Raw genomic sequence first — 13,085 nt, 5'->3', positions numbered from 1 at the left:
AAAAAAAAAAAAAAAAAAAAAGAAGAAGAAGAGGTTCAAAGTTCCAAATATAAAACAAATAAGTTATGGGGATGTAATATACAGCATAGAGAATATAGTCAATAATATTTTAATAGCATGGTACAGTGTTAGATTGTTGCCGGACCTATCATGGTGCTCTTTCTTTATCATAGGGAATATACTCAATAATGTAATAACTGTATAGTGCCAGGTGGGTACTGTTGAATAACTGATGTACAGCTGAAACTAATATAATATTAGCTATATAATATAAGCTATATAATGTTAGCTATATTTTAATAAAAATCTTTTTAAAAAAAGGGATGAACCCCTAACAGGACAGATGAGAAAGAAAAAGGGAAGCCAAGTTATCATTGTCAGGAATGAAAGAGGGGATATCAATACAGATCCCACAGATAATAAAAGAATAATAAAGAAATATAATAAATAACTTTATGCCAAGAAATTCAGTAACCTGAATGATATAGACAGATTCCTTGAACGATATAATCAAAACTGAAGAAGAAATGGAAAATATGAATATCCTTATGTGTTAAAAATTGAATTTGTAATTAAAAACATTCATGCAAAGAAAAAAAAAATTCTGGAGGAGGCAAGTAAAAAAACCCGACAAGCTTCCAGCACAAATAAAACCAAACCGGCCTGAAACAAAAGATCAAGCATCAGAATAACACCAATTTTCTTGATAGTGACTCCAGAAGCTAAAAAACAATTGATCAATGCCTTCATTATGAGGGAAAATGATTTCCAACCTAAAATTACATATTTAGTTAAATTATTATCTGTGATGCTAATGTGAAATTAAAATAATTTCTGACATGCAAGGTCTTCCAACATGCATTTCCTGCCACACAAGGTCCTTAAAAGTTACTTTCCATTCACCTTTTCTCAGGAAGCTAGTTTAATTCATGCTCCTCCCACAAAAGGAGAGTCAGCCAAAGAGAAGAGATCCATGAAATAGGAGATCCAACATGAGAGAGGGGTGAAGGAAGTCACCAAGATAATGGAGTAAGGCTCCTAAAATAAAGTCTGGGGGGTATACATATAGAGGAATGAGAACAGCTTGTAACAGATCAGAAAGCCAAGAAAGAGAAAAGCAGCCCCTGTCATCCAGGAGCTGACCTAGCACTCAAAACTAGGCCTTGGTGTTCTCCTGTTGAATACAAACAATTTCACAGAAAATCACCATTAGACAAGACCATTCTACGATCATAGACAAAAACAAGACTATGCTGTATTTGTGTTTCATCACAGACATGAACATTGTCCAATCCACAAAATATCACATATACTCCTCTCACAGTCTTCCTTACCAATTAGAGCTTTAGCGTCAACCTAGTCTTTTCTCTTTCCAGCTAAGATTTATTAAGATACTCAACTATAGAATTACTTTCACTTTCTGACAACATCCAAATCCATGGCAGAGCCCCATTTCCTTAAATCATATAACACAAGTCTAAATCCTGTAAGTCCTTTCTAGTACTCTCTACTGAGATGCACTACTGTTTCCCATGGTGTGTGTTCTCCCTCACTGCAGTGAGTAATAAACTCAGCTCATTCAGTTACAGATGTGTGTCTGGTGGTCTTTGGTTGCAGGTTATTGATAAGTCTCAGAAGTGATTTCTTCAAGAAAATTAAATGAATAGACTACCAAACAGGTTTTAACATACTGAGAGGGATTTTTTACACTTAGAGGATAGTTTGGGGTTGAACTAATGATAAGTACACAGAAAACTACAAACGAAAAAATCAGGTTGTTTATAAATTCCTGGGAACACAAAATTTTGTAAAGAAGAATAAAATAATCATTTAATATTATGTGACTCAAGTGTGAACAGCTTTTCCATATTCATAATAATATAAACATCAGATTTGGAACTAGCCAAAATGAAGACATGAAGCTATGGAGGGACAAGACATGTGTGTGTTGAACAGGGGTGTAAAGAAACTTAATCCTCATCTTTTATAGTGAGAAGTAAGAAAAAAAAATCAGGTCTAAAATGGAAAAATTAAGAAGTAGCATTATAAGCATATTACTTAGAGTATGAAGATATAGCACAAGAATCAGCTAAAGGAATAAGACTTGATTAGGGATAGGAAATACATGATGTATGTGGTGTGATCTGCCTTTTCATACCTGAGGCAGACATCACTAATCAACCACAGAGCGGATAAGCTGTGCTTAGCCTCAGAATCCTTTGCAATGTGGTTACTACTAGGAGTGACCACCAACTGAATGGAGCTGGTACTTGAGATAAAACCTATTTGCCCTCCTTAGTCCACATGATTCCTCTCAGTATCATGCATTCTATGATTATGTAAAATAAGGAACGCTAACCGTCTTGAGCAGGTGACTGACACATGACAGTCTCACTTAAGAATGTTAATTTGATAGCAAAATAGAAGATAGGACATGGAAGGAAAAGAACCGAGGGAGAACAGCTGGTGGGAAGCTGTAATCATTCAGATGATGCAAACTGGGTACTGAGAGACATTTCTGAGGTTAATTAATCAGTAGGGCCTGATGGTGCAATCATCTCCATAGGAATGAAATAGCCAGATTCACAGTCTTATCCTAACTGTAAAATTTTCTTTAGCATTTGAAAAAGTTCATATGTATAAAGGACGGAAAGCAACATTTACTTCTCGGTACCATCTTCTTGGTGCTACACACTTTCACATTAGTAATCATTTTTATTCTTTGCTATAGTCCCAGTTGAAAGGTTGGGAAATGCCTAACATCAGAAAGCGTTCAATGGGTCTAGGATTTAAACCTGACTCTACCGAATGCAATGCTGATACTCTACTCAAGTAGTGTGTTGTCACAATTGTTTTGAACACTGGAAATGAGTCAGGAAGAGAGAAAAATGCAGAATCACTTCTAAATTAGAGCAAAGAAAGATAAAGCTTTTAGAAAACTACAAATAAAGGGAAATTGTACTGTTGGGAAAGGCAGTCTCCTGTGTGCAGTCTTTCCACCACCAGTTGGCTACATAACAATGGGCATTGGTCCTGGAATAGTTCATTACCAAGAGTTAAAGAGTCCAAACAGCCTTATCAGGCTTATCACCTTGTGTGGAAATATCTTTCCTTGTTTCAGACACAATAGTGTTCCTTTGTTTCTCTTAAGCATGTATGTCCATAGCCTCAGGCACACCCCCAGCTTTCAGTGTTACAGACTCTGTAAGAGTCAGGGTTCTTTCAACTGGCAGAACAGCAAGGAGCATAGGACAATCACCCTGAATTGGCCACCAGGAGAGACCCTCTGGCCACAGTGGACCAGCGCCCATTATGGAAGTTGATCTTGCTGTGTCTCTTCTCTATGTAAGTAAAGAGCTGTTCCAATCACTGCTTGACTGTTATGTTTTCCTTGGTAACTCCAATACCAAGATACAAGGGGCCTCCTCCCTGGGATTGGTAAGTGGTGGATGGTGTTCTACTCTCTTGGGACTGGTACCCTGCATGGAACTCTGCTTGACACATACCGTAGAGAAAGTGTCATACATACTTGGTTAAAGGATTTTGTTGTTGTTGCAATCTTGGGCATGGTTTTGGTGAGAAAGAGAATAACCTTTCAGACTGGTAATATTCTAACCCTTAAATCATAATGGTGAATATCACAGCAAAACCCCCAGAAGCACTGAGGAGACTATATTGAAGTGTAGATATGAGCTTTTATTTCTAGTTAATGCCAACTGGAGGTGAAAAGGAGCATGATTAAATGCAGAGGTGTACTGTAATGTCTAATATGACTACATTAGAGTATGATGTCTTTGATTAAGAAATCCTCCACATTTCAATTTGTCATGCTAACCCACATGGTCATTAAAAGCTCTGCTGGTTTTCCCTAACCTCAGTGAAGTCTCTGTCTCCATAGCAGGCCCATCGTCTTCCTGCCCCTGCTCAGCCTTGGTGAGCACCCCAGGGAGAAAAAAGGCTACCCAGCTCTGTTTACCTAGAAAGCACTGTGGCCTTTACGGAATTTACTTCCCACAACTCTCGTATGTCTTTTAAAAATACATGATTTCTAGTTTATCCATTTTTTTTCTGGCTATTATGGCAGAAACCATGGTCTTTTACAATATATTATATTTTAACTGGAAGTAGAAAGAGCAGAATTACATGTTATATTATGTTTATATGTCCCTTCTATTGTACTTAATTTAGATTTTCTGGTGGAAACAAACTTAATTTTGTTTAGTGTATGTCATCTTTTAGATCAAATCTTGTGACTTTTATCAATGTATAACTGATTTTGAGATGAGTAAAAATAATTCTCTAAGTGACAGATTATCTTTTTTTTTAAGGATTTTTTTTTTTCATTGGGGAATTGGGGGAAGGGGAACAGATAAGTTGCTGTCCTTTTGTTCTTCAGTCTAGTTGTGGAGGATGTTGCTTCACTGGCCCAAGTTGGCACCATCATTGCGCTCTTCCCCGGGCGAGGCAGATCAGTCTCTGGCTTCTGGACAGCCGCTCACGCTGGCTGCTGGCTACACACGGTCGCCCATGGCAACCCACTGCAGCAGGGGCTGCAGCCCACGCTGTCACCAGCGACTCACGGCAGCTCAGCTCCAGGTTGAGCTGTTGTTCAGCATCTTAGCTGTGGAGGGCAGTGGGATCCGAACTCATAAGTGGGATCCCAACCAGGGCCCTCTGGCGTCCCAAGCCAGCTCTTAACCTTCGCGCCACTTGGCCGGCCCAGTGACAGATTATCTTAACTGCTTCTATGTAGGTTTTCACTTTTAAGGGGAATGTTTTGTTGATTCACCATTAAAAACGTGTTTATCAGATTAACTGTACTTACTACTGGAATCACCAAAATAGGTTATTAATGTTAATGGTAACTTTTATCCTATTATTGTTTAAAGAAGTCTTACTTATGGTTATTTCATCATTAAACAGGGATTGTTTTATCAATACAAGCAGCACTTGCTGGTTTTAAGAGCCTCCTACTGAATACATTTAGGTGTCCATCAATACTTGGGGCAGATATTATACTTGTCACTTAGTGTAAATCTCATTCTGATTAAGGTGAAGTGGCCATAGCATAGACTTTGGGCTAAGATGGAGCAGCTTATAGTAAATCAATACTTCCAAAAAAAGAAATAACTTGAAAAGTTGGATTAAAAAATATCATCAAAGGCATAAGAATTATAAAGTTAAATAGAGTTAAAGTCTTCAAAGTTTCTAGCATTGTCTGGGAAGTAGTAAAAGTATTAATTTATACTGGGCTCTAATAAGTCAAGGATGAATGTTGTAATTTTAGAGTAACCATCCAAAAAATGAACAGAGAATGCAGAATTAACACATATCAAAAATAAGGAACACAGAACAATAGAAAATGGAAATAGAACAATTCATCTTTCTGATTCATCCAAACAAGAGAAAGACAGGAGAGAAAATGGAACATAGAACAGATGGGACAATAAGAAAGCAATTGTAATATGGTATCCATAAGCCCAACAGTATACATAATTACATTAAATGTTTCTGGACTAAATACAAGAATTAAAAGGCAGAAATTTCAGACCAAATATTAAAAAATATATGTTGCGCATGCAAAAAAAAACCTAAATAAATATGCAGAAAGAATGAAAGTAAATGGATGAAAAAAAATATGAGGCAAACTCTAACCACAGAAAGCTAGTGTAATTAATAGTATACTAATATCAGAGAAAGTAAACTTTTAAAGCAAAAAGCATTTCTAGAATTAAAGAGATTTCACAGTAATAAAAGTATCAATCTACTTGTTGGAACTGTAATAAAAATATTAGAAGTACATGAGAAAAATAAATAACTGTTCTATTTGTTTTGCAAAAGTGTAGAAAATACATTCACCCCATTGAGATAGAAAAAAAAAAAGTCCATGAGTGCCATCTGATGGGAGGGCCAAGACCTAGTCATTTGTAACACTCATAACTCTAATGAATTATTTTCACACCTTGCTAAAGGTTGGTCTTTCAGGACAGGTTAGGTTATGCTATAGAAATAAACAACCACCAACTATCATGGCTCTTCCAAGACAACTTATATCTGGCTCTGACAAAGCCTGTGGCCATTCAAGATGATTCTCCAAGGCCACTGTTGTCTCAGCATTCCTGGCTGATTCCATTTTGCAGCACTTCCATATCATCATATACTTCCATAATTGCCACAGGAGAAGGAAAAAGAGGTAGAGGCTCTCACACTGGCAATTAGATGCTCCAGGATAGAAGTAACACATGTCACTTCACTTCTGCACACAATCCATTGGCCAGAACTAGTTATATGACCCATTCAACTGCAAGGGGTGCACGGAAGTATAAGTTTTCCGTGGGCCCAGAAGGAAAGGAGGAGTAGGAATAGATTAGGATCAGAAGTGTTTACCATAGCTGGAAACTTCTGTGTAAATTTCCGAGGTCATGAATCTTTATAAGGTCATGGAGCATGACAATCCTGATGAGAATGGGTATTGTTTCTATACACTCAGCTGCTTCATCTCAGAGATTGATCTCTTTTTCACCAAAGGAAGCACTGGCCAAGGTCCAGCACAAGGACATGGCCTCTCAAAGATCCACGACCTTTCGGCAGTGCTTGGACAATTAGCACAAGGAGTGCCCCCTGAGAGAGGAGAGAATCAGAGGCAACAGAACCAAAAGTGAGGCAACAGGCCTCACTGGGGAGCACAGAGGTATAAGGAAGTGACAGCTATCTTGAGCATTCTCTGGCTGGAGTAATCCTCTGGTACTGCACAGAAATGGCCAGATAGCCTGAAACTTGGGGTTCAATAACTCTTAGCTAGCTGGAGGTGCAGGCCAACTGACCATTTATATTGACATGATTTGAACTCATCCCTGACTGTTATACTCTACAATGACACATTCTGGATCCATTTCAACTGGTAAAGATGGTGATTCACTTGGTTCTACCCTGTAGTCACCCTGCTAGCTCTTTCGGAACTGGATGGCCCTACTGCTTTCCCGTGGCCAGGCTGATGCCAGATCCCAATAAGACATTTCTCTAATCTTGGGATAGCAAGTAGAGATTGAAAAACATTATAGGATTATAGGCTGTATCACAGGTTTGATGCATTTTAAAACTACTTTTTCTCATTCTTTTTCTTTTCCTCTTCTTTCCCTGTTGATAGCAAAAACAACTTCTTAAAATACTTTTACTTCAATAAGACAGCTCGGAGCTTAGAAATCAGATAGTGGTGTGCAGCACGCACCTCTAACAGAAGCCTTTGATGTAGTGCTTGAGTTTGAGTGAGTGCGTCCCAGGACACTTTCAAGAGCAGCTCCATCTTTTTTAAATTTCGAAAATCTCGTTCTTTCTCTCTTTGCTTACGAGAAAGTTCATCGTGGTAGTTCTGCTTGTCAATGAGACAGTTTCGTAGATTGAGATCCAAGATTCCTCTGTTCCGGGTAAAGAAAGAAGAAAATGAAAGCGACTAGTCATCAGTTTCCCTTCATGTTTTTTAAGACAGCAAGCTTAGCATATAAGTGTAGAACAATTCTCATGTTAGAATCAGATTGTGAATAATGCTGAAAGCAATTCGTTTTTTGCAGGCTGGTATCATTTAGAGCTACAGTTTTATAAAAAAAAAACCCAAACACCCAAATAGCAGACTGACAGAGACTCCCAATTTCCTTGAAATTTTACTTAAAATTAGGAAGTAACACTCTCTCAGGGGCACCACCAAATTGTTCCCATTAAGAAAAAGTCATAATTACTTCAGAAATACCATTCATTTGTAGGAAAAAGTCCCTCAAAGATAGCATGCTCCAGTGACACAATTTTCCAGAGGCACACTTCAAAAACTTACAAAATACAACAGATCGTGTCCTTACTATTTGGTCACACGAAGTTGAGGAAAATGATGAGTAAAGGATAGAAAACAACATTTCTAAATACTTCATTTAATAATACATGTTTTATTAATGGTAAAAATTGATTTAAAATTCTATAAACATATTTATTGAAAAATTTTATAGAAACATAAATCTGTTTGAGGTGATGTTTCAAATCCTCAAATACAAACTAGAAAAATTTAGATGACAGACACACACATAACTAACCTTTCAGTTAGTGAAGTTGCTTCATTCTCTCTGGTTAATTCCAATAGCTTGACCAACTGGTTATATTCTCGTTCTTTGACTTCAAGTAAGGCTCGTTTGCCTTCTACTTCCTTCATTACATCCTCCTTCTCTTCCATTATAGCATTAATTTTGGTTTCAACTTTCTTTAGGGAGTCATTTAGTTCTTTGAATTCATATTCCAAGACAACTTTTTTCTTTTCCATTTCTCTATGGGGGATACACACACATACATATATGTAAGTACAGATGCATACCTATGTATGTGTACACACACACACACACACACATTTGCCTTATTTTGAGCCCATGCTATCCTTAACTATTTTTACTTTCTAATGAGGCTTCAGAAGTCATAAATCCAGTGATCTCGGAAGTCAGGTGAAGACCACAGATCAGTGGGACTTAAAGGGTGTCTCCACTGAATGCCGCTAAGGGCTGGGGTTTTTCTGGCCTACCCACTTACTCCCCAGATCTCCATGGCTACCATCTCCTGGGATTCTACCCTCATCCTCACCAGCCTCCCTGAACTGACATGAATTTCTCAACTTTGGTGATGGTGGGCTTGGCTTTTACAATCATTATCAGTGCCTGCTTCTTTTGTCCCTCTTCTTTTAAGATCAGTCACCCGAGCAATCACATTATTTCTCCAGAATGTTTATGTCTTCACTTATCTTTATCTTTTTTGGTTCCCCTAAACATTGAGAATTTCCTCAGTGGCTTCTGCCTCCAAATGTACTCTGAATGCTGGGGGGTGTTACATATGTGAGAAGGTGGCAAAGCGTTCTTATCATTTGGACTCCAGGCTTCTGGCTAGCTGATATACACTTCTAGACCATGAAACACTACACAGTTCAAGTAATTTATCCCTTGCACAGCTCTATTAAAGTTAATTGGAGTTCTCCATAAAGATATGATTTATAAGTTGGAAAGAGAATATTGTCCCAAGTTTAAGACATGAACGAGTGTTACAAATGACAGTAATATGCTGCACTGATTTCTTTTAATGAACTTGATATACACAACCTAGACAGGAACAAATGCAGAGGTTTCTAAAATTATAATAGTAGTTTGATGTGTTCAGGTGGTTACCACTCTGTTTTAGTGTACACACAGACAGAGTGAGCTGGGAGGGGTTAAAAATAAAAATATTAAATCATACACTTTTGTGCGGGTTGTTTTTTCTATCTCTTTTCCAATCTGTACAGGAATGGCTTGATGGTGGACTACTTCATCCTAGTAAAGAAAGGAAGGAATGGAATCATGTTCAAGTATGTAATCTTGGATAACAGCAGTTAAGGTAAGCAAATTAAATAGGAGAAAGAAACTACAACATATAGACTTGTTATTATCTGTTCTGTACTATGTAGGGTGGTTTAATTATTCCATTTAATACACACAATGACCTTTTTATACACCAATAACAAAATTAAGAAAACAATCCCATTTACAATTGCATAAAAAAATTCCTAGGAATTAATTTAACTAAGGAGATAAAAGACCTAAGAGGTACGATTGAAAAACATGGTGAATGTTTAAATTTTAAAAAATGCATTACAGTAAAAAACCTACTGCCATTAATCCTCCTCAAAATACTCCCCCTCATGTCGAACACACTTATCCCATCATTGTTGCCACTTTCTGAAGCAGTTTTGGAAGTCCTCTTTTGTGAGTGTCTTTACTTCATCCTTTATCATGACAATGCTCTGTGTCACACATCACTTCTGGTACAGCAATTTCTGTCAAATAAAAACATTACGGTGTGTCCTCATTCACCTTATTCATTGGATCTGGCACCATGTGACTTCCAGCTCTACTCCAAAATCAAAATGATAATGAAAGGAAAATGGTTTGAATTGATTCAGGACATCGAGGAGCCCACAACAGTGCAACTAAAGACACTCATGAAAGAGGACTTCTAGAACTGCTTCAGAAAGTAGGAAGAGTGATGGAATAAGTGTGTTCAAAGTGAGAGGGAGTATTTTGAGGGGGATTCATGGCAATATGTCTTTTACTGTAATAAGTTTTTTAAATGTAAACATTCACTGTATTTTTCTTTCACACCTCCTATACTTGGCAAACTATAAGACACTGAAAGAAGGAATTGAAGCAGATATTAATAAATGGAAACATACACCATGCTCATGGATAGGAAAAATTAACATCTTTAAAATGTCCATATTACCCAAACCAAACTATAGATTCAATGCAATCCCTGTCAAAATACCAATGGCAAGTTTTCACATAACTAGAAAAAATTATCCTAAAATTTATATGGAACCACAAAAGATCCTATATAGCCCCAGCAATCTTGAGAAAGAAGAACAATGTTGAAGGTATCACACTACCTAATATCAAACTATACTATAAGACTATAGTAATTAAAACAGTATGGTATTGGCATAAACACAGACACATAAATCAATGGAACAGAATAGACAGCCCAGAAATAAACCCATGCCTATGTGGTCAATTAATCTATGACAAAGGAGGCAAGAATATACAGTGGGGTAAAGAGGGTCTATGCAATCAATGGTGGGAAAACTGGATAGACACATGTGGAAAATGAAACTAGACCACTTGCCTATACAATACATATGAATAAATTCAAAATGGAATAAAGACTTAAATGTAAGACCATAAAACTCCTAGAAGAAAACATTGGCAGTAAACATCACTTTTATAATATTTTTTTGGATATGTCTCCTCATACAAGGGAAAGAAAGAAAAGAAAAAATAAGCAAATGGGACTATATCAAAGTAGAGATTTTTCACAGCAAAGGAAACCATCAAGAAAACAAAAAGACAGATTACCGAATTGGAAAACATATTCACTAATGATACATCTGATAAGGGGTTAATATTCACAACATATAAAGAACTCATACAACTTAACACCAAGAAAACAAACAGTCTCATTTAAAAAATGGGCAGAGAACCTGAATAGACATTTCTCCAAAGAGGACACACAGATGGTCAATAGACACATGAGAAGAAGCTCAACATCACTAATCATCAGGGAAATGAAAATCAAAACTACAATGAGATATCATCTGACACCTGTCAGAATGGCTATCATCAATAAATCAACAAACAACAAGTGTTGGCGCGGATGTGGAGAAAAGAGAACTCTTGTGCGCTGTTGGTGGAACTGCAAATTTGTGCAGTCGCTATTGAAAACAGTACGTTGTTCTGCAAAAAATTAAAACTAGAACTACATTCCACTTCTGGGTACTTAGCCAAATAAATCCAAAACGCTAATTCGAAAAGATATATCTGTTCCTATGTTCACTGCAACTCTATTTACTATAGCCAAGATATGAAAGCAACCCAAATGCCCATCATTAGACCACTGGATAAACAAATGACACATATATACAATGGAATATTACTCAGTAATAAAAAGAATGAAATCTTACCATTTGCGATAACATGGATGGACCTAGAGGGTATTATGCTAAGTGAAATAAGTCACACAGAGAAAGCAAATACCACATGATCTCACTAATATGTGGAATCTAAAGAACAAAATAAATGAACAAACACAACAGAAATAGACTTATAGATACAGACAACAAACTGATGGTTACTAGATGGGAGGTGGGGATGGTGGTGTTGGGGAGCTGGGTGACAAAGGCAAAGAGATTAAGAAGTACAGATTGGTAATTACAGAATAGTCACAGGGATGTAAAATACAGCATAGGGACTATGTCAATAATATTGCAACAACTATGTATAGTGCCAAGTGGGTACTAGACTAATCAGGGGGGATCACTGCATAAATTATATAATGTCTAACCACTATGCTGTACATCTGAAACTAATCTAAAATAATATTGAATGTCATCTGTATTGAAAAAATATATAATTAAAAAATAGTTTTAAGAGTTATACATTTTTCAAAAATAAATTTAAATTATCTTCTAAGACATAAATACAGGCCTCCCATCACTTTCATGGTGAGAGGGAGATGGAGTGGAATCAACAGACAAGGATAGGTAATAAAAATATACAAAAGAGGTTAGGAAATTTGACTGCTCTTCATGGAAGATACTGTGTTTTTGACACTCATTTTCAGTACTGGAAAATGCTTGGTGAAGTCTAGAGAGGCTTTTCCTTGGGCCGGGGCTTTAAATTACAATGATACAATGATACACGCTATAGTCTTTTGTGAATTCCTAGAATCCAGGTTTAGTTTGATTAGATCAATCACAAAGCTGACCATTTCAGTTTGTGTGATGATAATGATAATGTGATGGGATAACTACTGTAATGGGTGTGTGTACAGTGATGTGGGAGGATTGGGGAGGAAACACCAACACGGGCTGTGGGAGGAGTCAGTCCTTGCAGTCAAACTTGACGCCCATGCACTTTCATGTCCATGCAGGCACAATGCTCGAATATTTCTGAACTCTTGTAGCACACCTTTAGGTTGACCTGATGTTCCAACAATTCTTCTAGTTCTTTCTGTTCCTTCAGTAATTGCTTTTGCTTAGATGTTAAATCTTCCCGTAAATTTTTAATTTCTATTTTCTTCTGCATTATTTCCTTACGTAATTCTTCAGTGCTTTCTTTCAATATTCTCATTTTCTTCTCCATTTCCTTTAAAAATCATGAAAATTATCAGGTTATATAGAGTCTGAACACACATCTATCTACCTAAAAATCAAATTAAATATAATTTTACTTACCATTTAAGTTATATCTGTTTTGAGTTTCCTTAATGTTTTCCTACCAAGTTAAATACAATTTATGATTTCTAACAATTTCAATAAAGGCATGATAATTGTACTACATGTGTTATTTTTTACATTAAATTCATACATTTATTTACTTATGTATTTATGTATGTATGTATGTATTTATTTCACCAGTTCCCTTCTCTATCCTCCTGTACTTTAAATGCTTACTTTTCTGAGGTAATTTTTATTTCATACCAAAAAGCGCTAGTGAAAATTTCCAGCCTATTTTTTAATAGCTTTATGATTT

The 13,085-nt window shown here is 36.6% G+C and overlaps 1 protein-coding gene across 1 annotated transcript in view; it reads right to left on the bottom strand.

Moving 5' to 3' along the window:
• The window catches only part of CCDC146 (coiled-coil domain containing 146), a 123,647-nt gene that overhangs the window by 26,370 nt on the left and 84,192 nt on the right, over positions 1 to 13,085 (bottom strand). The window contains exons 6-9 of the mRNA XM_019655148.1: positions 12,522 to 12,698; positions 9,259 to 9,332; positions 8,079 to 8,306; positions 7,229 to 7,415 (exon numbers count right to left, since the gene is read on the bottom strand). Of these exons, the coding sequence (XP_019510693.1) occupies positions 7,229 to 7,415; positions 8,079 to 8,306; positions 9,259 to 9,332; positions 12,522 to 12,698 (666 nt within the window). The remainder of the gene's footprint in view (positions 1 to 7,228; positions 7,416 to 8,078; positions 8,307 to 9,258; positions 9,333 to 12,521; positions 12,699 to 13,085) is intronic.

This window comes from Hipposideros armiger, unplaced genomic scaffold, assembly GCF_001890085.2.
Source record: "Hipposideros armiger isolate ML-2016 unplaced genomic scaffold, ASM189008v1 scaffold_236, whole genome shotgun sequence".
In the NCBI taxonomy this organism is placed as follows: domain Eukaryota; kingdom Metazoa; phylum Chordata; class Mammalia; order Chiroptera; family Hipposideridae; genus Hipposideros; species Hipposideros armiger.
This window is presented reverse-complemented; position numbering and strand designations above follow the sequence as displayed.